We start from the raw sequence: 27800 nt of genomic DNA, 5'->3' as shown, positions 1-27800 counted from the left end.
ACCCCCGAATACGAATCAACTCCCCCCAAATCGGATGACTTGTTCACCTCCCCCCAATACAAAAACAGGCTCCCCCAAATGGAAAACGACATTACATTAACTCAAAAACACATTACATTAACTCTGAACGGAAAGGGTAGGTACTACACTTCAGCGCTGATTGGATGCAGTAGGCTAACTAACAAGAAATATGAAATTGATTGACAGAAGTACAAAATGCAATCGCCTGGCAGAGTTACGTGCATTTGTTTGGCTATCAAAGAATGTAGCAAATAGTATGCTACTTAGGCAAAAGTATTTAGTGTTAAATGTAAAAATCGATAGCCAAACAAAAACTATCCTGGTCCACGTTACTCTGTCGTTCTGGCATTTCGGTCTTCTGTAGTAGACTATTAGTTTTTTCTTCTGAAAAGTCCTGCTTCCTTCCACTGCGTTTTTAGCGTGCGCATAGGCTACTTATTGTAATATTGTGAAACATTAACAGTATATCTAAGATTATTTCATAGGAATGACCCTGATTAAAATAAAGAGTAGTGTCATGACTCTGAATTGTTAACACAAATGTTTCCTCTTTCCAACGAAAACGATCAAGTTCATGATAATGACAGAGTTACGTGGACTAGTTGTTTGGCTATCGATATTTACATTCAACACGCAATTTATGCTTTTGCATAAGTAGCCTATGCTACATGCTTCGATACCCAAATAAATGTCCCGGTGCACATAACTCTGTCAGGCTATTGCATTTTGTACTTCTGTCGATCAATTTCTTATTTCGTGTTAGTTAGCCTACTGCATCCATCCTACTGCAGCGCTGAAGTGTAGTACCTGCTCGTAGGAATTTTCTTTACTCAACGTTGTCCTGAGGGCAGAAACGTTTGTGATTGGTTTAATCTGACAACCAATCGCAATAGAAGAGAGAATTGCAGAGGCGGGGCCTCCATTTTCAATCTTCAGGCATTTTCAGTTGCGCACAGCCAAGATCGGAACTGGTTATTATTTCAAAGCATTCATATATTCAAACCATAAACACTAGCTAAGCTAGGTAGCTAGCTAGTCAAGCCATCAGGTGAGCTAGAAAGCTTAGCTAAGCTAGATAGTCAAGCTAATAATGTGAGCTTGAGCTAGAATGCTTAGCTAGCTAGTCAAGCTAATCAGGTGAGCTAGAAAGTTTGTTAATGTACATTGCATTAAGCTTTACTGTACTCGTTTTCAAAAAACAATGGCTATTTAGGGCAGTGTAGTATAATTTATATATTTGGCTTTTCTTCATGGCTGTTTAGTCTCATCTGGTCCCAGGGCAGAGACCATGGTTTCCCGCAATTTTGTCTGAGTGAATCTCCTGGTCTCAGTACAGGTTGTATGAGGGCAGGTGAATCTCCTGGTCTCAGGGCAGGTTGTCTGAGGGCAGGTGAATCTCCTGGTCTCAGGGCAGATTTACCTGCCCTCAGACAACCTGCCCTGAGACCAGAGGAGACAGTTGACTCCCTGCCCTGAGAACAGAAAAATACAACTTCTGCCCTGAGACCAGGAGATTCACCTACCCTCAAGACAGCCTGCCCTGAGACCAGGAGATTCACCTGCCCTCAGACAACCTGCCCTGAGACCAGAGGAGACAGTTGACTCCCTGCCATGAGAACAGAAAAATACAACTACTGCCTTGAGACCAGGAGATTCACTTGCCCTCAGACAACCTGCCCTGAGACCAGGAGATTCACCTGCCCTCAGACAACCTGCCCTGAGACCAGGATTCTCTCAGACAAAATTGCGGGAAACTCAATTCTCAGGTCTCTGCCCTGGGACCAGATGAGACTAAACAGCCATGAAGAAAAGCCAAATATATAAAATTAGACTACACTGCCCTAAATAGCCATTGTTTTTTTGGAAAACTAGTACAGTAAAGCTTAATGCAATGTACATTAACAAGCTTTCTAGCTCACCTGATTAGCTTGACTAGCTAGCTAAGCATTCTAGCTCACCTGATTAGCTTGACTAGCTATCTTAGCTAACTACCTAGCTTAGCTAGCGCTTATGGTTAACATGTATGGAGACACGTAATGTTGATAGCACTGAATTTATGAATGCTTTGAAATGTTAACCAGTTCCGATCTTTGCTGTGCGCAACTGAAAATGCCGCCTGAAGATTGAAAATGGAGGCCCCGCGTCTGCAATTCTCTCCTCTCTCGCAATTGGTTGTCAGATTAAACCAATCACAAACGTTTCTGCCCTCAGGACAACAGTAAAGAAAATTCCCACGAGCGTATTGCGTACCCTTTCCGTTCAGAGTTAATGTGATGGGTTTTTGAGTGAATGTAATGTCGTTTTCCATTTGGGGGAGCTGTTTTTGTATTGGGGGGAGGTGAACAAGTCATCCGATTTGGGGGGAGTTGACTCGTAATTGGGGGGAGTGTTTTCATTTGGGGGATGTACTCATATTAGTGGGGGTGTTTTGCACTTCAGGGCAACCGTAAATAACCCCTTTTTATATCGTCAAATAACGAATTAAAAACAAACCGATCTGAAAAAGTAGCACTTTAACAGACTTAAGAGAAGAACTACCTAAAATGACAGAAATCATCTTTGGAGAAAAACATATTAGACGTGCATTTAGTTTTTCTTGTTTGGCTCATGTCCCATCCGCTTACATGGAGGGGCGGGCCACCAGGAGGCGATGAGATGTTTGGCGTCGCTTTTCAGAGCTGTTGTACCGTCCCTTTTTTTGTAACAGTCTATGATTCTTTGACACATCGGAAGTTCTACACGGTTCGCAAAGAAGAATGGCGATGTCCACGAGACGCATGCTATTACCTTTTCATCGGATGTCATGCTGCAATTTGAAGGTGAGGTATTTCTTCGTTTTAAGTGTTTAGCGCTGTACTTTCTAACTTATCAATAGCTTGCAGGGTGTTTTTGTAAAGTGGATGTCATTTTGTAGTAGCAACGGGAATCTAGGCAAACGTTGTAGTTGTCTGCGATTGGCAGCTCGTTTTCACCCTTTTTCACAGCCAATTGCGAGCGCGGTCGTTTTATTCGTGCTAGTGATGATGGAGCAATTTCACCACACGAAAGGATTTCCTGGCCGCCATTTAGGTAATTGATAAATAAGTCTAAACAGTGCCTTATGGTTTTAGCCGAGTAAGCACGGACCTTTTGAATAGTGAATTGGCAACCGTTGGACGTCCACCGAATCATGCACGACATACAGATCATATTGTAGGACTAGGGAGGACAAACGTTCTGCTCTCAATGTAATCACGACGGTGTTCCAAGCTCCATTTGCAAAACTGAACTTATTGCTCATTTTACATTGTGATAAAAACACAATTGTGATATTTAATGTACAATACGATGTACGTTGATATTATTAGTAGATTTACTTTCGAAAACGGTAGTCAATTTTCGCTTGTTGAATGAGGCGTTAGCATAATTAGCCTTCGTTGGACGACATACGATAGCGGTCTGTGATGCATGGGCGTAGATTTCGGGGGACGCTAGGTACTTGTCCCCACCAATATTTTTGCGAATTGTGTTGCTATTTGGATCGATTCCGACGGCCAGGACGCGACAGTACAAGAAACGCCATAATTTGATTGGCTGAAAACCCGAAGGGGAGGGTTACCTGACACGCGACACGCACGGGAAGAAGCATATGCTACTTTGCTTGCTTGCACTGGCAGTCGCAGACAAGTTAGTGGGTGTGTCGGCGACAACGGTACAGCTAACTTACCAGGGCTGTCTGCCAACAATACATACATAAAAGGCCAGAGTAACACATTTTAATATTCCCTTCAGCATGTAGGCCTACATGTTTGCCCCTTTTTGTGCTTTGTAGATTAGATATGCCTCCACCCAAGAAGAAGGGGACATACGAAGCTTTTTGAAAAAGCAGTGTAAGTCAGGCTAAATAACTAGCCTCACTAGCAGTGGTAGTGACCAGGCTTTCAAATGCAAATTCTACTGTGGAAAAGTATTAACTGGTGATATTATATGTTACCCAGGATATTGTTACAGCTAAACCTAGCTTCTGTAGCTAATCTTTCAACCAAGGTTAGGAGTCTAGCCTAGGACAAATTCACAGTTGATGGACTGTCACTGCATTGCTAGACAGGTGCTGGAAAAAACAGTTGGCAATGTGAATAAGTTAACACTGTTGGTTATTCAAATATAATGAATCATTATTTGATTATTAATGTCCAAATAACTGTATACAATATGGTAGGAGGGTTAAACTTGCCAGCCATAGGATAGGCTACAAAATGAATTAAGCATTTTGTATGCAGGAAAGACAGCATGAAAACACTCCAGATGTAGAGCAGGATGAGGAAACAGCATCAGGGCTTTAAGTGAGGTTTATGATAATAAAACATGTTGTTATTCAGCATTACAGTCTCATCATCACAGCCTCTTTTTTTGGAGAGTGCATTTTTAGATTATACAGTTATACTAGCTCTTTAGGGATAGTATACAGAATGGCATCTCGATTTGCGCGGATGGGTGGATGTCCCCACCAAGTCTGAGACCAAACCTACGCACTTGCTGTGATTGATCCGTTTTCAATCGTTAACACTAAAATAATAAGGCCTCACATATCGATGAATGTTTTATGATTTATTATGACATCTTATTACTAGTAAACAATTCATGAGTAACAATTGTTCTTATATACCTGTAGTTTTAACCCTGGGGAGGGGGAGAATATGAGTCTGAAAACTCTCCGTTGGGCTGTGACTACGGGGCATGTTTCAACCGAACTCGTAAAACAAATGCCTCTACGCTCAATTGGATAGACCTACAATCAGAGCAATGTAATATGTTGTTTGTTGAAAACAAATTCAACCCATTCGTGACATTGTTGATTACGTTACTGTTGATCATCTGTCCATCATCGCATAAAGCCCGCCCTGGCAATTTCATTGGTCCGCCCAGATCCTGGTTTCATGTAGTTGTTCCCAATAAGAGACCCTCCAGACCCAACTTCCCAACCAAATTTTTTTGTGGGCGGAGAGAAGTTGGGCTGTCAGCCAGGCTATAGTAGGCCCACATAATGATGTAATAAGTATGTGGATACAAGAAAGTATGTATGTGGTACGTAATAAGATGGCTCAACAAAATAAGTCAAGTTGTGACCATCCTTGTCGTCTGGCTCATAGAAACAACAAGAAGACGGGACAGTTTTATGGTTTGCAGATGAGCAGTACTGAGTTTACAAATGTTTTTCAGATGTATGAGGATGTAGTTGATCGGTTTGCCTCGAAGAACAACTTAACAGTGACTGACTAGTTTTCTTTATAAAAGGCTTCTCAGAACAATGGCAATAAAAGAGGCTGGAGGGTTGGATGCTTTTGAAGCAGGACCAGTCTTGGTATGGCCATCGGAACTAGACACTGACTGGAAAGCACATGTATGCTACTATAGCTAGAGCTTTTTTGTGGGAGCAGAGAGATCATTTTGTCATTCTCCTTTTTAAATTCAACCTAATCAACACAATAAAGTAGGCTTGTTTTGTCCTTGGCTAATGCATGGTCTAGGGGCGTCGTTAGACCCTTTTCACTGGGGCACAGCGCACCGTCACTTCAGGAGACTTCTGTACAGGATCGTGAAAGCAACATTATCACCGGTGGAGCCTACATGTGAAGATGTGTTATCCCAAAGCAGTATCCAAATTAGGGCTGCACGATTAATCAAATGTTAAGCACGAATTCGGCTCCCCACAATCAAATTTGTGTGATCGAGTGATATTTAAAATGCGTCATTCCGTTCATAGAACGCTCCGTATCAAAGTTTTTTTTTTGTAAAGCCAATCTAGCGCTCCGTAAACCAATTAGTTTGACATTGGCTGTGGCTGCATAAAACGACCAGCAAGAGTTGCCGCTTGCTGTCTGTGGTAAGAAATTCAAGCTGGTCTGTGTAAATATGAATAGTCAAAGATGGAAGTTTCAATAAAATTTAATAAGACTATACAATTTCATATGATTAAACAAAGTACTTTGTGATCAGTCTCAACGAAGGAGGAGGTGCTATCCACACAGATCGTTCGTAGGAGTGATAGCAACCATCACACATGTTCAACCTTATATAAACTTTAGATCAATGGCATTCTGTAAGGTCAATCAATCAATGTAGCAAACTCTGTGATTGGATAACTCAACTTAGTGACAGCTTAAAACAATACATTTCCACCAAGAGCCCCAAAGTTCTTTGTTGTCACAGCTCTCTCCAGAGCAGTAGATAATAAAGCCACAGGGGTAGACCAGTCAAATGGTCAACTGTCCTTTGTGTGACCATCTTCAAACAAGAACTTAATTGACATCACCTATGAAACAGGAAGAGTCAGGGCAGCTTGATCCATGTATCTATCTCACCACAGGTGACAAGAACAATACAACCAAACCCACATTGTCCTTAGACCAACTGTCTCTTCCCCCCAGGTGACAAGAACTCTTTCAGGTCACCCAGACTTCCTGTCTCTTACCAATGAACATAGAAGATTATAGATTTCATACATATATGCATATGACCAAAATTTCTACAACACTGTCGGGGAGGAGTTATAAATGGCTCTTTAAGTCGGAAAATGTGTCATTTTATGTATTGGGTTATGGTAAACTCTTTCTCCAATCTGCAGGCTGCAGCCGGCTGCGGCGCTGCGTGGAGTCGAATACACCTAATGTCTGTTCACGTGCCTCCATGAGCCAGAGCTGTTCCCTGCACCATGCAGCTCAGTTTCTAGATGTAGACGGTTACAGACAGAGTAACGTGAGGAAAATTCCGCAACAGATAGGAATCGGTCATAAGCAGTGGCGTAACTATAGTGAGTGCAGGGAGTGCAGCCGCACTAGGGCCCGTGGCGAAAGGGGGCCCTGTCCTCGATCTCAAGTGAGAACTCTACCTGAAGAACTGACTGGGCCCCTCGCTCCGCGTAAATCATAGAAAGGTTAACATATGATCCAGTCCGATCAATTCACAAACATTTCTCAATTATGGTGTCAGTTATTCTCACCTGCCCAATAAACATTAACAATAGTCAGTTTTAACAACAGCAAAAAGCCTAATTTATTTAGCCTCATTTGCCTTTTGCTGAATGAAACGAATCTCGTTTTTATTAAGTAATATTGTCTGGGTAATATGTTGTCAACGATTCTATAGCCCACCCACACGTTGTGATCGTTTGCCATCCTGTTGTGTTGCGCCTTGTGTGTTGAATAATTGCGGTTACGCTACCCCATGCCCTTCATTCAAAAACACAAAAGTGGCTGCAGGAAGCGGCACGAACGCAAAGAGTAGGATGAAAGGGTGGCAAAGCTGGCAAAATTATCTTCATTTGGATTTGTGGCGAGGACGCTACGTCTGACCCCCAGCCCAACAGCAATGAGTGAAACTCAGCCACCAGGGTAGGCTAACGTTTACTGTCTAGTATAGAATGCATTTAGACATGGCTATTAAACGTTATTAAATGCACGTATAGGCATAAGGCAGCAGCCAGGTTATATATTAAAAACGATGTGCAGGATGTTGTTGGAAAATAGCTAACGCTAGATAGTAATCACTCATCATGGCTAATCAATCAATTCACAATGTGTATTGTAATAAGCAGTGTTGGGAAAGTTCACTTTCTACGTGAACTAGTTCAGTTCATAATTCAAAATGTTAAACTAAGTTTAATGCTCCAAATAATGAACTAAGTTAGTTCAGTTCTTTTTTTTCCATATGTGGCTGCCGTCTGCAATACCGCTCTCTGCCTCTACGCAATTCGGCGTTCTCACACTTGCCATGCATAGACAGTAGAAGAAAGAAAGAAAAATAAAGAACACGCAGCGATTGACAGGTTGGGTAACCCTGGACACAAGACTGTTAACGGTGTGTTTTAGCCTGGAAGTCTCTAGAAATCTGGCACCTTATTAAACCAAATTAAAAAGATTGAACGCGCCATTCACAGACACCAGAATGAATGCATCCACTGCACAGTATTGTTCATCAGGCAGTAATACAGTAGGCTACGTTCAGTTCACGTTCACCAAAATTATGAGCAAGTTCATGAACGTGTTCAGACGCAACACTGATAATAAGTACATTTCCATGTGCCTCGCTAAAATCAACACTCCATAATTTCGCCCGATGATAGGTCGGTTAAGGGGCCCGTTGGTGAGATCTGCACTCGGGCCCGCCAAGTCATTGTTACGCCGCTGGTCATAAGGCTGCTAACAAAGAAAACAAAAAAACTACCTGTGACCTGCCTTCGCTAATCCCTAAACTCTTATTTTAGAAACAGTATAAGTTTAGATAGCTTGCAAATACAGAGGATAGCCTACCGAAGTTGAGTTAGCCAATGTCGTTAGCGATGCTAGCTAACGTTTGCTAGCTGCATAACTTTTAACTGGGTCTTGCAGTGCTGCTTGATTCACTGTAATTATTCTGAAATGTTATGTTCTACTAGCCATTAGCCTACTTGAGCTTGGCACAGTTTTCCAAAGCCCTAGTGTAACTGAGACGACTCAGTAAATAATTCCTCTTTCAAGTCATAAGCCCCTGTTCAATTGGTGAGCATTAAATTAGCTGCGAGGTCTGTAGAGATCTTGGGACTATGCCACTCGAGCGAACACAGATCTGTGTTTTGTTCATGCAGCATTCGGTTAAATAAAATCGGTAAAATAAACGTAATGAGTGGAACAAAAGATGAAGTAACGTGGCATTTTATTTTGTTTGAGTTTTAACTTGCCCAATGGGGCAAGTACATTTCTCTTCCACTTGCCCTACAAAAAAATTCACTTGTCCCGGACAAGCGTACAAGCGTTAATGTCGAGCCCTGCCGTATTTGTTTTTTATTGATTATATATTTTGAGTTTTATTCACATCCATTATGCAGGTACAATGCATTGTGACAATAAAATTTGATTATGTTAAAATCAACAAATAATCGTGATAATTAATCGTGATCTCAATATTGATCAAAATAATCGTGATTATCATTTTGTCCATAATCGTGCAGCCCTAGTCTCATGCTATCGTTAGCCGGAACCTCAAGTATTTTTTTGTTGGTCTTTGAATTAGACAATTATTTTAAGCACAATTAAAATCCATTATTTCATAATCATTGAATTTTTATAACCTAAATTAATCTAAGCTCTTCAGATATGCGAACCAGCTCCGAGCTGGCTCATTCGCGAACGACCCATCACTAAGAGCAACTGCACGGATTCTAATGACGACACAGCTATTTCATGATTGTCCAGACTCACACACGACAACTTTGACTCGTGTTTTGTATTTATTGTGACACCTTCAGTTTCACCAATGCTGACATTTGTACCAAACAATTGAATTAAATATTTGCCTTTCAGTGGGGATTTATTTAAGACTACAAGGGAAGCTCGGCTTCCCCTAAAATGTCCCCAAAAAATTATGGTCAAATATTTACTATTGTGTTAACAGTTTTAATGCGTTAGAACACATTCATCTCGAAGACGAGTTTGTTCAGAATCAGCTACATATAGCAGGTCGACTAACTCAATTTCCTTCTCATACTTTCCCCGTAGCATCACAGTGCATGCGATTATGTCTTGCCCACGGACGCTCTGCGTCTCCGGGGGTGAATGGAGGAGTGGGCTGGCCTGGATGCTGGGCTTCTGCGTGATGATTGAAGGGTCTGTCGAAAGACTGCATCTCCTTTTAATTGACAACGATTTTGTACTATAAAAAGGCGCCAAAGCTATTTAAGCTCAGTCCCATCTCGGATTTTGCAAGTGTAGTCGAAACAAACTTCTGCAACCTATTTCTTGGTATTTGCATGGCGAATTTGCTAGCCAATTTTCATCATACATTTCATACAATTAAACACCACATTCCTTGTTTCAGTTGAACCCAATTCCCACATTTCCCTAGCCTGACGTTGTCATACTCATAATTCTAGTCAGAATGAGTCTGATAACTCTCCGTTGGGCTGTGACTATGGGGCGTGTTTCAACCGAACTCGTAAAACAAATGCCTCTTCGCTCAATTGGATAGACCTACAACCAATCAGAGCAACGTAATGTTTGTTGAAAACAAATTCAACCCAAGTGTTCTTTGGTGACTTGGTTGATTACGCTACTGTTGATCATCTGTCCATCATCGTATAAAGCCCGCCCTGACAATTTCATTGGTCCGAACAGCTCCGGTTCGGACATAGTTTTTCCCCAAACGAGCCCCCCTAGACCCAACTTTCCGCGGGATAAGTTGGGCTGGCAGCCAGGCTAACATTTCCCCTTTCGAATTTAATATTGTTTCGTTAGATCGTTCGTTCAGTCATTCATGTAGTAGGCCAGGGCTCAACATTAAGGCTTGTCTGGGACAAGTCGATTTTTTTGTAGGGCAAGAGGAAGAGAACTTTACTTGTCCCACTGGACAAGTTAAAACTCACACAAAATAAAATGCTATGTTACTTCATGTTATGTTCCAATTATTATGTCTATTTTACTGAATGTATTTGACCGAATTCTGCATTAGCAAAACACAGTAAGTGGCTTTGTCCCAAGATCTCTACAGACCGTGCAGCTAATTTAATGCTAAACACTTGAACGGGGCCTATTACTTGAAAGAGGAATTATTTACTGTGTCATCGCAATTACACTATCAGGGCTCTAAAAAACTGTGACTTGCTCAAGTAGGCAAATGGCTAGTAGAACATTTCATAATAAATTCAGTAAATCAAGCAACGCTGTAAGACCCAGTGAAATGTGATACAGCTAGCAAACTAACGTTAGCTAGCATCGCTACGACATTGGCTAACTCAACTTTGGTAGGCTATCCTCAGTATTTGCAAGCTATCTAAACTTATACTGTATATAAAATATGATAAAATGGCCGCGAGACAAGCTTTCACGGGTGTTCGCGTGTCTGTTGCTTCACTCCGTGGGCCTGCACCTCGTCGATTACTGTTAACAACGTTAGCAGGACTACTTGGTTTGCGTTGCCTTCCCAGCGTGAGAAGTAAAATGTTTGGTGTGAGAGCTTCTGAGCAGGGGCTATTCTAGGATCAGACCTCTAGGGGTACTCAGCCCCCAATTAGAATGCGACATGAATACAGTGCCTTGCAAAGGTGCTAAACCCCCTTGCTAATATAAATCCCTAATTTCACTTGATAACAATTGATAGATTTGTGTTATTACAGGGTTCAACATTAAAAAAAATTGCGGCTGGCCCCATGGGCCAGTGGGTTTGAAACTTACTGGCCCCCTCCATAAGTTGTAATTTATCATTGTTACAACAAAACCAAAGACTTAGAAGTTATGTTTTTCTGTTAACATGTTTAACCATTTATTAAACACATCCTGGATATAAAAAGAACAAAAATGAAATCACATTTCTAGTGATAAAAAATTATAAGGTAATAGTCAGCAAAACAATTGACTTCTAATCTCAAAAATGACATGCTCTCTTCCCTGCTGACATCCATCTCTGCGCGACTGTCTGGCTGAAACTGAAACCTCTGCTCCCTCAAACTAAGGGTGTCCCTTTCTTCATGAACTACCAGCATCAAATGATAATAAACAATATATTTAAGAAAATATAAAAAAAAATAGCTTGAGCACTCCTAAAAAGGATCTAAAATTGCCACTGAATTGTACCCTCTACAGTTTCATTAATAAATGCATTGCAGGTCAATATAACTTATGTGCCCCTTAATTTTTTTGCTTGCGCTCCTAAAATTTTCAGTCGGGGGCTACTGTGCTCCTAGTAAAAAAAGTTAGTCTGGAGCCCTGCTAGTGTTTGCTAACGTGAGCTAGAGTGGGGTTGCTTACAGATGAAGTCTGATTAGTTCTAATGCCAAATCGAAATAATTTAACATGTTTTGTTACAGGCTAAGCTAATCTTGCCATTGCAAATGAAAAATGCATTTCGGTATCAAAACCCTGCATGTGGGAAATATAACATCTATCCTATGTCTGACAGTGGGGACGTATTAAACAAATCAGAACGCAAATTTAAACATCCGCAAAACAAATGTTTGAATGCCATCAATGATGATTTATTTGTAATGAAAATAAAGTACATGAAAAAAATAGGCTACAATAATGTGGTTGCCAGGGGTGATGATTAGGTTACCACTTGTCACAATATGGTTGCCACAATTTGTCAAGCCCTGAATATACCTATACTATATATACTATATATAATTATTTATAATTATTGTAGGCCTACAGTGACTGATATACTTTAAAATAACCTTTATTATTTAAAGCCTATACATGATGATGTCCGGCGCACTTATTTATTTTTGGATAATTGCACCCCTGACGACAGACGACACAGTGCATCTTAGCTCCATAAAAAGGTTGCTTACGTTTGAACTCATAGCTCTACTTTGCTTTCATCTTCACTTTTGTCTCGCGCCAGTTCTTAAATGTATCGAGATTCGAGAATTACAATTTGACAACCACTCACTCAACTCTCGATTTGCCAAATGTGCGCCCCACGAGCTGCAGTTATTTATGCATTTAGTAGATGGCAAAACATATGAAGGACGTTAACTTTTACGAAAAAAAAAAAAACAATCAATAATTTGCAGTGACCCGATCGGGCCAGTGAGTTGCTATTTAACTGTCCCGACGTTACTTTTTACTGGCTTTACTTACTATTGCTTATGTCAAACCCTGATCATTATGCAAAATATTGAATGAATGAAAAAAGTAAGGATGTCCCTTCATGAACTACCAGCATCAAATGATAATAAAGAATAATATATATAGATACAATTTTTTTAGGGGTGCTTGAGCACCCCTAAAAAGTTACATTTGAATATTAGCTGATATTTAACTACATACATAACCGATACAAATGCTGCTAAAGCTTGCTAGGTACACCACTGCCGACGCTAGAACTAGAAACGTCAACACAATTTTTTTATATATATATATAAAATCATAAATCTTTAAATGGACAAGTGACTTTTGTGTATGGACAAGTGAAACATTAATGTACTTGTCCAAAGGACAAGTGCCTCAAAAAGTTAATGTCGAGCCTTGCAGTAGGCTATGCTAGTGTTGTAGGGGTGACCTAACCTGTGAACTGGCCAAATAAAGGGAAACATTTTACGATGTAGGCCGAAAATGAGCTTCCCCTCTTTGAAAGACCAGCAGCTGCCACTGCTTCTTACGTATGTATTTCTTTCAGATTATCTCTCATAACAGTGAGGTATAACATCCCACCAAATGGTTTGACGAAAAACATTTATAGAGATTATTTTTTTGTTTTAAATTTAGATTTGTCGATTTTCAGAAGTGTTCAGTCGAGTCTTGGTCGACCAAAGAAAATCTTAGTTGGGGACAGCCCCTACTATCCCCATCTACCACACTTGGTGGCGATTCACAGACCTGGCCCACATCCTTTTTGCTGACTAAGGCTCCATTGCCTTACTTGATCCTGCAAAGTTTTTAGCACAGTCATTGTGACTCTCTCCAGCGGTCAAACTCCTGCTCTATTTCTTTCTCTCGCTTGACATTGTCCTTCAGAGCCCAAGCATGACAATATGAGGATAGACTATGAGGTCCTATCACCAGGCCTGAAAGGAGGTCAATGCACACAATAATTCCATAATGAGGTAAAGCCTCTTTTTTGTCAGGTACTGTAAAAAGACATGCTGATGTTTATAACTGCATCTGCATCCTCCCTCAGACACTCTGCATGAGCCTGCCTGATCTGCTCCGACTCCAGCCTTCTCTCAATTTCTGCCAATAAAATGAAAGGCATAGTGGATCACTAACTGTTCATCTGGTTTTATTGACACAGCACACATTAATGTAGCCCACCAATACACATTTACTTTTTCTTTAGTGGCAGAAGCATGACACACAATAAGAATAACCTCCCTCCCTTCCTTTGTAAGCTGCTTCCATGTCCTATCCAAAGCACATACTTATTGTGTGTTATTTCTGCCATTAAAGGAAAAATAAATCGGTATTGGTAGGCTACATTATTTAAATATTTTACAACTTTTTTCGCTTTGAAATCAAAAGGAAAAGGCAGGGCTTAAAATTTACGGTAAAATTAATGATGAAAAATATGTCTGGGACAGTTCAACAAAGACTGCGGGACGACTGGGATGGTAGACCATAACAATATAAAATGAATACACCAGTGGTTCAACACATGTTTCACCCACTTTGTGTTTATATATCACATTTAGCTCTAGCTTAAAATTTGGCTATAGCTCTAGACAGTGACGCTCGTCAGGACGTTCATGAACATGTGGATGTAGAGCTAATACTAATAAAAAACATTGTCACAACGTTGTACTTTAATATGTAGATGCCCATATCAAAACAATCTGGGGGAAGAAACGCAGCAATGCCACTCTTGATTCTTTTTTGAAGTTATCCATTGTGCCACAACTTTCACAGTCTCTATCTAACTTTCTGAATTACAGTTTACGCATAGATCTACTTCGTGAAGGAGTTTCATAATCTGCTTCATTTGTTGGTTTTCCCTTGTCTTCTTGCTAGTGACAATTGTTGTATTTTCTGAGGAGAGGTTTTGTTTGTGCTGCTTTCTGCATTTTTTTATTTTAAAGATCCTGCGGAAATATAAACAAGTGTCAGAACACGTCACATGATCAATCTGAAAGAATCAAGTTGTCAGACACCAGCCAATGGCGTTTTGAGGTCTAAACCCACCGTTGTACTTTTACGATTGGTTGCTGATACAAAGGAAATTACGTGTTTGGATTATGCAGGAGAAAGAGAGCTTTACAACGATACCAATGGTGACATGGGACAGAACGGTCACGGTACTGTACATTGTGTTAGTATGCCAACACTAAATGTGTATTTTGGATGTTTACTTTTAGCTAGTTTGACATGTTATAGAAGTCAAATAGCCAACAATCTCAACATTGACCAGTCCAAGATAAAACTATATTATTGCCTGCCTTTTCTGACAGAAAGGAAACTAAATATGCGAATCAATCTGAACTCTGATCACACCCACAAAACGTAACTAGATAACAATCCTATGTTGCTGACAAATTATAAGGATTCAGTTATCGTTAAAATTGTGGATCATCCTTGGACTTCTTCAAACCTCCAACTTTTCTAATATGAAAGTGGTAAAAAAAAATGAAACAAGTTTCCATCCTAGCACAATATGAAGATTCCAGACTTTTTTGCTGATTACAGTTTTTACCAGCACGTTCCATATTTTTGCACTTACATGTATAGGATATTATTGCAGTGTGTACTTGGCTTCTGCAGTTCAAACTGTGAGTTCTGATAATGAAGCAGTGCTTCTACTGTTAATTGGACCAATATCTTGTATATTTTCAGTTAGTTTTCCAGTGGTGTTTTTGAATTGTAAATCAACCATTAGTCTTTCTAATTAGACATTAACTAATTAAATGAATCTACATGAAGTATGCCTAATTATGTTCTTTTCCACATTCCATCCATTCAGAATGCAGTGGTCCCTTTGGATATGCGTTTTCCCCTGCCCTTTGTGGTGTCAGTCCGGACAAAGAAGCGCTACTTCATTCCACCTGCTGTGGGTATAAAAGGGAAGACCCAGGTAGACCAGGCGGCTAAAGCCAGAGCAGCAGGGATTATAATAAAACAGGAGTACATGGAGAGAGCCATCAATATTGCCTGCACTGGTAAATTGTGTTTTTTCTACATTGCAATGTTTTTATCATTGAGACTTTGATACAAGGTCTTAGATGTACACCCAGAGTACAAAATGTATGTAATATTTTGACATTGATTTTCAAGCAAGATGTCTTTGGAAGATTCGGTGTTTCTCAAACTTTTTTCAGGGACATCTACTGTAGACCAAAATCATGTAGCCTACATAGTACAATGTGTTTGACTGGTAACAGTAGTGTGAAAATGTCCACCTGGACAGATGATGGGCGGAAATAATCCTTTATTTATCGGCCAAATTTTCTTATCGAACCAATAAAAATTCAAGCAAGAAGATTTGTTAGTGGAGTTAATGGAGTTTAAAATATTTCACAGAAAATAATTTGTTTGATATTGGTACACATGCCATATGTCATTGGAAAGCTACAATTCTTGTGATTATATTGACGTAAACAATTTCAAGATGGAGTCAACAGTAAGTACAATCAACATCTTTGTCCGACCACCAACATCTCAACAAACCAAAAGAAAACAGACTGCTCACCGATCAAGCCTCACGGCTGTCCACTCATAAAACATCCCAACAAGAATGGTCTGGTTACATTGTCAAAGGTCAAAACAAACCAATCAAATAAACATTTTCATCCAAAACACAGTATTACATCCATAAATACCCACCGACTCTTGTTGCGAATGGAAGTTTATTAGACTCTTTATTCAAACGGCAATGCATTTTCAAATGGCGATTGAATGTGCAAAGTGGCAATGCAATCTGCAATTCAAATAGAAAAGCAGTTGTCAAATAGCAATTCAATGTGCAAATGACAATTCAATCCTCAATTAAGTTTTTGAATACAATTTTGAATAAAGTCTTGCATATTATGTTGACAAGGTTTTTTGACTCTTTATTCAAATACCAATGCATTTTCTTAATGTAAATTCAATTGATATTCAATTCAACTGCTAAGGCAGTGAGCGTTGCAACAAGTTCTTCCGTCACCATAATGCTGTTAGCAACAAAATTGCGTCTAAGATTACTCTACCTCTGATTGGTTGGACAAAGGTACAGACCAGAGCCTAAAAAGATGGAGCCACATTTGTGACGTCGCAAATGTGGCTTTTTGAAAACCAACCTTTTTTAAAGCGGCAGTTTCTAATTGGGAGATCTGCATAGGAAAGAGGTGTCAATGGACTTTGAGGTTCACTGTATGTCAATTTGACCCACCAAACTGTCGTTATTCAACTATGACAAGGTAAACTCGGTTTTGCATTCTATGGCCCCTTTTTGAAAGAACAGCTTTCAAATGCCTTGTTTTAGTGTTTTAGGACAATTTTACAGGATTGTGAACAGTGAGAAATCTCAAACTTGTCTCAAGTTTTTGTCAAATAGTTTATTTTACCAGGAGAGTCCCATTGAGATAAAACATGTATTTTTCAAGGGAGATCTGGCCAAGACTGGCAGCAACATACAAACGTATAGTTTTAGATAATAATAATCATTCTGCAACAAATTCCATAAGGGTGCACAAAATATAAAAGCCCCTTTTCCCATTTCTGTTCTGGCATTTGGGACAGCGAGCATAAAGAAGTCCTGAGAACGCAAGGAGTGTTGTCTGGCACTTTTCTGCATGAATAAAATACACGGGTAGTTTGGGAGCAGACCAAGGATTGCCTTATAAATGAAGGCCGAATGCTGTTTTACTAAAATATGGACCTGGTTAGTCTCCCTTTTAAATTAATGTACTGGGTCAGTGTCACATAAGCGAACATCTCACATCCTATTCGCTATTCAACTCGCTAGTGTATCTAATTCAGGCTGCAGCTGACAGTAGGCCAGAGGTTGATTTGCTTTGTTTGTGAAAATCTTGACCTGGCTGGATAGCTAGCTAATATTGTCGTTAAACATACTGTCAAATTATAGGCTATTTACCGGTAGGAGGAGCCTGTTAGTATTCTTATTCATCATCTTCTCCTTGCGCCCCAATATCTCAAAGTCCCTGGTTAAAAATGCCACATTTGACTTTAAGGGGAGCCACAGGCCATGGCATTTTCACCCCATTGCTCCAATTCTTCTGCAACTTGGTGTACATGCCTTATTTCTCATGTGGAACAAAAAAGCCTTAAGGACCCATAATGTCTGCCATGATAGATTTTGCTGTACAGTGAAAACCTACAAAAATCTTCCCCTCATGAACCATAGGTCCAATTGATTTAAGTCAAGGTTTTTCAAGTGTAGAATACATGTCTTCCTATAGGTGATCAGGATTAAGGTATGAAATACCTCGTTGGCAGATGTATATTAGGAAAATGTTCACACAGGATTGCCCAATTTCTTCGTTTTGATGCATCTGTTTCAACTATGTGAGGCTGCAACATAACCCATAACCATTCCCTCTTGCATCTGTCAGGGTCAGATGGCTGAGCGGTTGGGGGGGGTCGGGCTATTAATCAGAAGGTTGCCGGTTTGATTCCCGGCCGTGCCACATGACGTTGTGTCCTTCACCCTACTTGCCTCGGGGAGAATGTGTCTGTACTTTCTGTAAGTCGCTCTGGATAAGAGCGTCTGCTAAATGACTAAATGTAACTAGGGGAAATGACAACAGAACCCTGTTTCATTCTACACTTTGCTCTTAGTATCTTAGTAGTAAGTGTAAATAAGCAGCAACAAATGTATGCTTTTTATCTTCGTAAATAGTAAGTATGCATATTTATCTAAAATATACATTAATATCAATTGCACCAACAAAATGTACCAATCTGCAACCGACGCAAGCACATCCCACACATTTCCCCAGAAATGATGTACCCTCTCTAGTCGGTAGCCAAGCAACGAAGTTGAAACGTAGCCTAGGCCTATATCTACGAATGTGTGTTCTCAAATATACATGAATTAACATTTTTCAATTCCGTTGCATTCAAACCATCCCCTCAGTGAAGGTTGGCTAGCAACAGCAGCAGTGACTGACCTTCAGTGACAGGTATCTTGCTTCCAACTTTGGTTTTGTCAACCCAGTCATTTGGAGCAGATAATCTAAAACATGCAGGGCTACAATAGGGGCAATACGTTATAGATGTTTAGCTTAGAGGTTACATAGTGTAGCAAGAGGTTAGCAAGTTTCACAGAAAAAAAATGAGGCTGGTCAGTAGCTGCCTCTCAAGAATGCAGAAGCCGGATCATGCAATTTGGTCCTGAAAAGCTCGCGTTACTCCTACAAACAAATGCTTCATAACTCCAAAGTTTTGACTTATTTGACAAAATGTTAAACTTGTCTTTACTCAAAATATGGGCTCAGATTTAAATTTGAAGCAGTCAAATCTAATCTAATACTGTAGGAAATCTCCCATGGTATACTTTCTGGTTCCTCTCAGGCCAAAAATGGATGAAGATACATTTATTATTCATGCCCAGTAACCCCTTAATCAATTTGATGTGCTTTTAACTCATGTTCTCATGAGTATCTGGCAGTTTTCAGAAATCCAATCAGCGATTGGACGGCGAAGATATTAAGGCAGGTCAAGGCAGTTTCCCATATTTGAATGCTCCGGCTGGAATGGGTTAAAGAGCAATCTGATTTATCTCTAACACTAAAATATTGCTTTACACATCCTCTAGTTATAAAACAATACTCCGATTCAAGTTCATATGAAGACAAAGTTTAGTACTAATAAAAAAAGGATGGAAGATGAAAAGTAGATTCATTGTGAATATTTGAAATGTAGCTATGATCTGCCAATGGAAGTCTGTCTGTCTCCCCTCATGTGCGCATGGTCAAAAATTTTACTGACACATCCAGAATCCTGACATGCATGAGCTTGGGGCCACGCACACACATCTGAAGCTTCCTTGCAAGGCTGGTCTGACCAAGACCCCACCCCTTGCTCCTTGGCTGGAAGCAACGCTAGAGTTTGGTGGTATTGCATTTCAATTTGGTGTCACAATGGAAAAAACTTGGCACATTGAAACTATAGGCCACAACTGACTTGCACACTACAAATGACCCACCCAAATTGCCCATAGGTGGTGCTAGAAGCCCTAATTGTAAAAATGATGACATTTCCACCCCATGAGTAAAAAGAAAATGGACGCGTGAGATAAAGCTGTTGTTACACACATACAATTTGCTTCTTGCTTGTTGCCTCAAAAGTAAAATTCCTTTGCGATTTAAGTTTGCCCACCGTTGCCCTTGTTATTTACAGCTGATTGCCTGTCGATTACACTTGATCCACTGGCAGCATAAAAATGTGTCTGAATACGCTTATTCGCTCCTTGTAAGCGGCTCTATGTGGTGCTGGAATTAGCATTTACTTCCTTCCATATACTGTGCTAGCTGTGTCATGCTAGGTAGTTTCTGACTGGCATACAGACATTGCTCGACCACAAATGCCCAAATAAAAGCATAGAATAGGGTTTGCTCCTCTTGCTCACACTGCCTCATGTGACCTCCATTGAAAATGAATGGGAGGTCAATTTTGTCTACCGGCCTTTAGGGAGATTGTTAATTGTTAGAATAATAATTCTAACAATTACAAGAGATTTCTTCCTGCCGGAAGAATCGTAAATGTATATGTGAGAACAATTGTGCGTCTTGCTTGATAGCAAGCACACTAATGAACAGGACACAGCTTCACCGTAGGAATACAAGATCTCTCTAATCCCAGTCTGTAGTGCACCAACAATCTAAGTTGTTCTAGAAGAAACGTGGGAAAAAAACCTCTGACAAATGACATCCTTATCTATTACTAAGCTAAAAAGCCATTTGTGAACCATTGTATTGACGGTTTTAAGTGTTAATCAATGTCTTCCTCTTTCTCTCTCTGGCAGCGGGAGTCTTCGATCCCTACATCCCACCAGAGGGTGATTCCCGTCTCTCCAGTTTGTCTAAAGAGGGTTTGAAACAGCGGACCGAGCAGATTAGACAAAGTGCTGCTTCTCAGCTAGCGTAAGATGTAGTCTGTTAGTGTTTTTACATGTTAAATGGACAGTCTACATTTTTATATATTTGTTTTAATGATACCTTTAGTGTTATTTATCTAGCTAAATCGTTTTGGTGCGAGTTTTGCAGATATTGGCCATAGTGATGTTTACCAAACTTACCTGCTAACCATATTACCACGCAGAAGGAAGCGAGTCTTATCCATGAGCTGGTTGGTGTTCAGCAGAAAAATACATGAAACTGTTTTATATAAAACTGTTTGTCTCAAGATATGTTATATCAACATTTCTTGTCGCAGTGCTGTTGAGGTTTTTTTTTTGTTGCCAAAGATTGTTTTGGGGCTAAAGCAGAGTGCCATCTAGTTCCATTTTATTTGAGAGAAGGCCAACATCTCTACACCAATATCTTCAAAACTCTGCAAAAACTCTCATCATAACAATCTAGATGGAAAATGGCAGTAAATGTAAGAGGAAAATATGAATTTTGGAATGGAGCTGTCTTTTTAAACCCTTGAACACTGACATCTACTTTTCCTTTAGGATACGTAAGATCAAAGAGCACGACACAACGTTTACCTCAAAAGAGTTCCCAGGGCACGCCCAGAGGATTTACATTGAAGCTCACAACGCTCTTACACAGTAAGGCATTCAGAGACAGACAGTACTTAAAAGCTTAAATGCTCGGAGAGATTTACACCATTGTTCAAAATTTTGCCATCCCTTAGAGAGGTCCTTGTTTTCAAAAGAATAGTTACTGTTTGGTCATTAAAATGACATCTTGCGCTGTGCTACAAATGTTTTTTTAAACATACTTAGAATCTAAGGCCCACTTTTCCAGACATGGATAAAGCCTAGTCCTTGAGAGAAATTCAATTAAGATCTCCATTGAAAATGTTTTTAGTAGTGCTGTCAATTTAACGCGTTATTAATGGCATTAACGAGAACCCATTTTAATGGCGTCCATTTTTTAATTGCGCAATTAACGTTCTTTTTGGCCCAGCAAACGTTGTCGTTTTTTCACATGCTGTTGCAGCAACTATTGACGTTAGAAAAACTTCAACACCACACCGGATCTAGACCGGAAATAAAACAGGCACGCCTCACACACTTATTTGGGCTTGCGAGCCGGCTAAAGAGTAATAGGCTAACGTTACATTTGAGTGGATGGTGAGTGCAAGACGGCGAAAGGGATGCCAATAACATTCTGAATGGAAAGTCAAAGCCAGGCAATTGCAATGTTGTTTTCAATAAAAATAAACATTTGCACCAAGCAATCCGATCCACTTTTCCATGTTGATAAGAGCATTAACATTAGTAAAATGTATTGGACAAAAAGAAATCAAGGGACATTTAGAATAGATAAAAATGTGCGATTAATCGCGAGTTAACCATGACATTAATGCAATTAATCGCGATTAAATATTTTAATAGTTTGAAAGCACTAGTTTTTTGTCTAGGACTATGCTTAATCCATGTCTGGGATACTGGGCCTTCATCTAATTTTTCTGTTTTTAGGTTCAATAAAGAGAAACTCCATTCCCTTGTCACAGAAAGGTGTTATCCTGTAAGTTACTGCTTATGTTCTGTCCTATTTATAGACCCTTTTTCAGTTAATAAATATGGGGATGTTTTTATGTGGGCGGAGCTTAGGTGGAGGCAAAAGGATTCACCTGACCACTTTACTTACACTAGCTATCAAGTTATCTGGTTTTTTTAACAATGGTAAATGAATGCACTGCGTTTATGTAGTCGCTGTAGATAAGTGTCTGCTAAATGACTAAATATAACATAATATATAGCGCTTCTCTACCTTAGCGGCACTCAAAGCATTGGAGAAAGTTTACTAAACAGATTATAAAACGGTAGGCATTAGGCTATACTGTATAGAATATAGGCTACTAGCTGTAGATGAACTGAATGAACACATGCTTTGTATAACGTAGACTAGTGATGTCACGGTACCAAAATGTCAGTAGTCGCCACCAATACCAATGAAATTTCACGGTATTCAATAAAAATGTTGATACCAAAGCAAAACTAAATAAAAGGGGGTTACCGAACAGCTCATTTGTTGATGGTAAGTCACCTACAATATCTAAGACTGTAGCCTACTTATGACAACGTCAGAACATTAATACAATCACAATGCATGTAGGCCTAAAGGTAACACATTTGTGTGGACTGAATGTAGACATTAAGTAATGTCAGCAGATGACAGCAGATCATTTGTAGAGCTCAAAAATATAAATGACTTGACTTGAACATAAATTATAAGAAGTAGAAAGAGTGGATTCAACACGCTTCATGGGGCCATTTAAATTTTGGTCGCGCTACAAGCACAAAATGTAAATATAAATGCCAAACTCAAATTTCATGAAACTATGTAATCTAAAAGCCTAAAGTGTTAACCCTGTTTTTCCTTCCTTTTGTATGCCCCAGTATTAGGTATTGCATTAGCAAAATGCTGCAAATCATCTTGTTTTTGGAGATGTTCTCATTGCCTCACACCCAAAATATTTCCATATGTGGCTCTTCCACTTTTCTGGTTGACAACTTTTACATTTAGTCATTTACAGTGTAGCCCCTGCGGCATAAGCTACTTATCCAGTGTTGCCAATTTAAAGACTTTGTCCCTAGATTTAGTGACTTTTTGCCTTCCTTAGTAACAAATGTCATATAGCCATTTTCTGCGACTTTTCAAAGAATGTAATTTATACAAACACAAGAGAAGCTCAGTTATTACCTAGGGAAATTATTTACTTTTGTAATCATGGCCACCTGGTCCTAACTACCACGAGGAGTTTTAGCATTTGGGTAAACCTCACAATAATTGCAACAAAAACAAGATTTTGTGTCCTCGATATTCGGAGAGAAAAAAGTGTTAAGGAATTATATGAATAGGAACAATTTGAAAATCACAGATGTGATCCTACGCCTTTTGAGTGACAGCTATGAAGTCAAACCCTTTTGACCGATTCATCTGGAATATGGTTTAATAGTTTTTCCTGTAGAAATTTGGGAATTACATAACCGTAACTGTCAAAAGTATATATAAAGTCAACAGCATTTGCAGATTTCCGCTTTTTACCCTGAGGCTAATTTCGGTATTTTAACTCACGACACAGATGGCAAGCGTCACTCCAATTACTTTTACATTTACATTTATTCATTTAGCAGACGCTGTTATCCAAAGCGACTTCCAAGAGAGAGCTTTACAAAGAGCATAGGTCACTGATCATAACAACGAGATTGTCCCGAACATTGCAAGTAGCCAAAAACATGAAGCATACATTGTGAAAAAGCTAAACAAGTGCCAAAAGGGAAGACCCATAAGAGCATGCAGTTATACAAGTTACAAATTAAAACAACATGAACCACAAAAGTGCAGGACTGTACCTGTAGAAGACAATCAACAGTAACATATTTCACAGCGAGTACAAGACTTAGCTTCGTTATATCTAACCTAAAAGAGCAATGAGTCACTTAATAAGAGTTATTGTGATCCTGGAGGAAACTAACTAACAAGTCCAGCCAAGCATTCTTAAGTGCCGTTGTACTCCCGGAACAAGTGCGTCTTGAGCCTTTTCTTGAAGGTGGGGAGACAGTCAGTGTCCCTGATGGAGGTGGGGAGCTGGTTCCACCATTGGGGGGCCAGGCAGGAGAAGAGCTTGTGTTGGGACCGGGCAGTCTTGAGCGGTGGGACCACCAGGGGGTTGTCTGAAGAAGACCGTAGGTGACGGGTGGGGGTTGAAGGTTGCAGGAGAGACTTGATGTAGACCGGTGCAGTCCCGTTCACTGCTCGGAAGGTCAGTACCAGGGTCTTGAATCTGATACGGGCGTTGATGGGTAGCCAGTGGAGAGAGATGAGGAGCGGGGTAACATGGGAGCGTCTGGGTAGATTGTAGACCAGGCGGGCCGCCGCGTTCTGAATCCTCTGAAGAGGGCGGGTTGCACATGCTGGGAGACCAGCGAGCAGCGAGTTGCAGTAGTCCAACTTGGAGAGGACCAGTGCTTGGACTAGCAGCTGGGTGGATTGCTCAGACAGGTATATCCTGATCTTCCGGATGTTGTAGAGGGTAAATCTACAAGACCGGGAGACTGCGGCGATGTGGCCCGTGAGGGAGAGCTCGTCATCCATGGTAACCCTGAGGTTCCTGGCAGAGGATTGGGGGGCTCACCGTCGCAGATCCCAGGGTGATTGACAGATCATGGGAGATGGAGGGTTTAGCCGGGATGATGAGAAGTTCAGTTTTGGCGAGGTTCAGCTGGAGGTGGTGCTTGGTCAACCCAGGCGGAGATGTCTGCGAGGCAGGCTTCAATCCTAGCTGAGATCCCCAGATCGGTCGGGGGGAACGACAGGTACAGCTGGGTGTCGTCGGCATAGCAGTGGTAGGAGAAGCCATGGGAGGTGATGATTGGTCCAAGTGAGGTGGTGTACAGAGAGAAGAGGAGGGGTCCAAGGACGGAGCCCCGTGGGACACCGGTGGAGAGCTGGTGAGGGTCAGACAGTTTGCCTCCCCAGGAGACCTGGTAGGATCTTCCCGAGAGGTAGGATGAGATCCTCTGGAGTGCAGTGCCAGTGATGCCCATCTCAGAAAGTCTGTAGAGCAGGATCTGGTGGTTAACCGTGTCAAACGCTGCAGAAAGGTCCAGCAGAATGATGACGGATGACCTCGAAGCCGCTCTGGCAGACTGGAGGGCAGTGGTGACTGAAAGGAGGGCAGTCTCTGTGGAGTGGCCGGTCTTGAAGCCCGATTGGTTGTGGTCAAGCAGGTTGTACTTTTCATGGTTATCTAATCATTTTTTTGGAATAGCAGGTCCTACTTACTTCAACTTTTGACTGGTACTGTACATTTTTCTGCAATTAAATCAACAAACTTCATTCCCTGTTGGATAGTTTATGCTAAAATGTTCATATTATGTAAAACGCTCCAAATGTAGGTTTTTGTTGAGCTTCCTTAAAGCTGAGAATTCTTATACCTTATTGTATACATTCAACAACTGGGAAAGTTAGTCTGTCTAAAGTAGCTTGATACTTGGCTTGAATAGCTGTGTATTTGCATAAAGTGAGATCCTAGTTGTGTATCCTCAAACATGCCTATTATTATAGTGATGGTAAGTGACAGCTACAGTACATATGTCTATGGCGTAAAAGTAGTACATCTTAAGACACAAGACGTGGTGTTGTCAACATCAGCAACATACATTATTAGTAGCAATATTTTGATAAAAATAACTGACTAGGATAGATTGAGGGAGGAGGTTGATTGATATTTGGGCTCAGTACAGAGCCGTTATTCTGCCAGACACAGTAGTTCAAAACTCTTATCGGTGCAGTAAGGCAAATTAAGGTATCTAATTGATATTGTTCATGGATTAGCCAAATGCAAAGCAAGACTACCGTATTGTACAGTGCATCTGGAAAGTATTCACAGCTATTCACTTTTTCTACATTTTATGTTACAGCCTTATTCCAAAATGGATTCAATTCATTTTTTTCCTCAGCATTCTACATACAATACTCCATAATTAGTTTTAAAAATTGCAGTAAAAGGCACCTGAAGGAATCTCAGACCATCAGAAACTAAATTCTCTGGAAAGATGAAACAAAGATTGAACTCTTTGGTCTGAATGCCAAGCGTCATGTCTGGAGGAAACCAGGCACCGCTCATCACCTGGCCAATACCATCCCTACAGTGAAGCATGCTGGTGGCAGCATCATGCTGTGGGCATGTTTTTCAACATCAGGAACTGGGAGATGGGATCAAGGGAAAGATGAATGCAGGAATGTACAGAGACATCCTTGATGAAAACCTGCTCCAGAGTGCTCTGGACCTCGGACTGTGCCAACAGGACAATGAAGCATACAGCCAAGATAACCAAGGAGGGAGTCAGATGGCTCAGTGGTTAGGGAGTCGGGCTATTAATCAGAAGGTTGTTGGTTCAATTCCCGGCCGTGTCAAAATGACGTTGTGTCCTTGGGCAAGGCACTTTACCCTATTTGCCTCGAGGGGGGAATGTCCCTGTACTTACTGTAAGTCGCTCTGGATAAGAACGTCTGCTAAATGACTAAATGTAAGGAGTGGCTTCGGGACAACTCTGTGAATGGCCTAGTCAGAGACCAGACTTGAACCCGATTGAACCCCTCTGGAGAGATCTGAAAATGACAGAGCACCAACGCTCCCCAGTCAACCTGATGAAGCTTGAGAGGTTCTACAAAGAAGAATTGACACTCCCCAAAAACATGTACCAAGCTTGTAGCATCATACAAAAAAATGGCTGTTTTTACTGCCTTAGGTGCTTCAACAAAGTATTGAGCAAAGGTTGTGTACATGTTATATTTTGGTTTGCAGATCTATAAAAAACATTAAACCTTTTTCACTTTGTCATTATTGGGTATTATGTGTAGTATTCTGAGGGGTGAAATGAATTGAATCCATTTTGGAATAAGGCTGTAACATAATGTGGGAAAAGTTTGTCAAAAAAAGAGGCAATGACGATTGTCTTTCTGCTGCCAAAATCAAGCTCTAGTTATAGATAGTAGCCTACTTGTGCCTTCCAATTTGTAGTTCTAATGGCTATACTAAGCCTGGTCCTGCCTGGAAAACATCACACCCTCCTTTGTCGTACCATAGTTCTGTGAGAAGGCTTTAAAAAAAGAAAAACAATCACTGTTGAATTGACATTCTGCTTAGATTCTGAGGAAAACTGATTTAACAACATCCTCATTCACCTGATAACATCTCAAGACTACTGGTCATCTACCAACTACAAACCATGAAACGGTCCCTGCATTATTTCCCACACTGTCAATAAGATGCTTGCATGAATCACTGCACAGATCAAAGCAATCAATTTCTGTAAGTTAAATGTCAAGTATCTTATTGTCAGTGTAGAAAGTTAAATTTGCATTTGAGCAGTTGAGTCCATGGATGCTATTCAGGTGAGGACGTGGGTGATCAGTTTGCCTCAGCATCTAAGAAGAATGTCAACAGTGAATGTGATTTATTGGGTTTTCAAAGGCTTCTCATAAAACCAAGGCATATAAACAGCAGACTGGAGCTTTTTAAGCAGGACAAGCCTTCATCAGCCATCAAACGATAAACAAATTGGAAAGCTCAAGTAGGTTATCTGTACTCATAGCCAAGTGTTTTTCTCCACGTGTTTTCCCATAGAGAACGTTGTATTACCTTGCACATCACAGAAATGAAATAAGCATTCAACATTGTCAGTGTCTCTTAAACACCCTCTAGGCCTATACC

At 40.4% G+C, this 27800-nt stretch overlaps 1 protein-coding gene across 1 annotated transcript in view; it reads left to right on the top strand.

Annotated features, from left to right (window-relative positions):
• The first annotated feature begins 2681 nt into the window (after positions 1-2681).
• Positions 2682-27800, top strand: part of mrpl45 (mitochondrial ribosomal protein L45) — a 37674-nt gene continuing 12555 nt past the window's right edge. The window contains exons 1-5 of the mRNA XM_084684901.1: positions 2682-2840; positions 15424-15619; positions 20428-20545; positions 21079-21177; positions 22054-22102. Of these exons, the coding sequence (XP_084541027.1) occupies positions 2778-2840; positions 15424-15619; positions 20428-20545; positions 21079-21177; positions 22054-22102 (525 nt within the window). The 5' untranslated portion in view covers positions 2682-2777. The remainder of the gene's footprint in view (positions 2841-15423; positions 15620-20427; positions 20546-21078; positions 21178-22053; positions 22103-27800) is intronic.

This window comes from Hypomesus nipponensis, chromosome 21 (genome assembly GCF_054491055.1).
Source record: "Hypomesus nipponensis isolate SF chromosome 21, ASM5449105v1, whole genome shotgun sequence".
Classification (NCBI taxonomy): domain Eukaryota; kingdom Metazoa; phylum Chordata; class Actinopteri; order Osmeriformes; family Osmeridae; genus Hypomesus; species Hypomesus nipponensis.
This window is presented reverse-complemented; position numbering and strand designations above follow the sequence as displayed.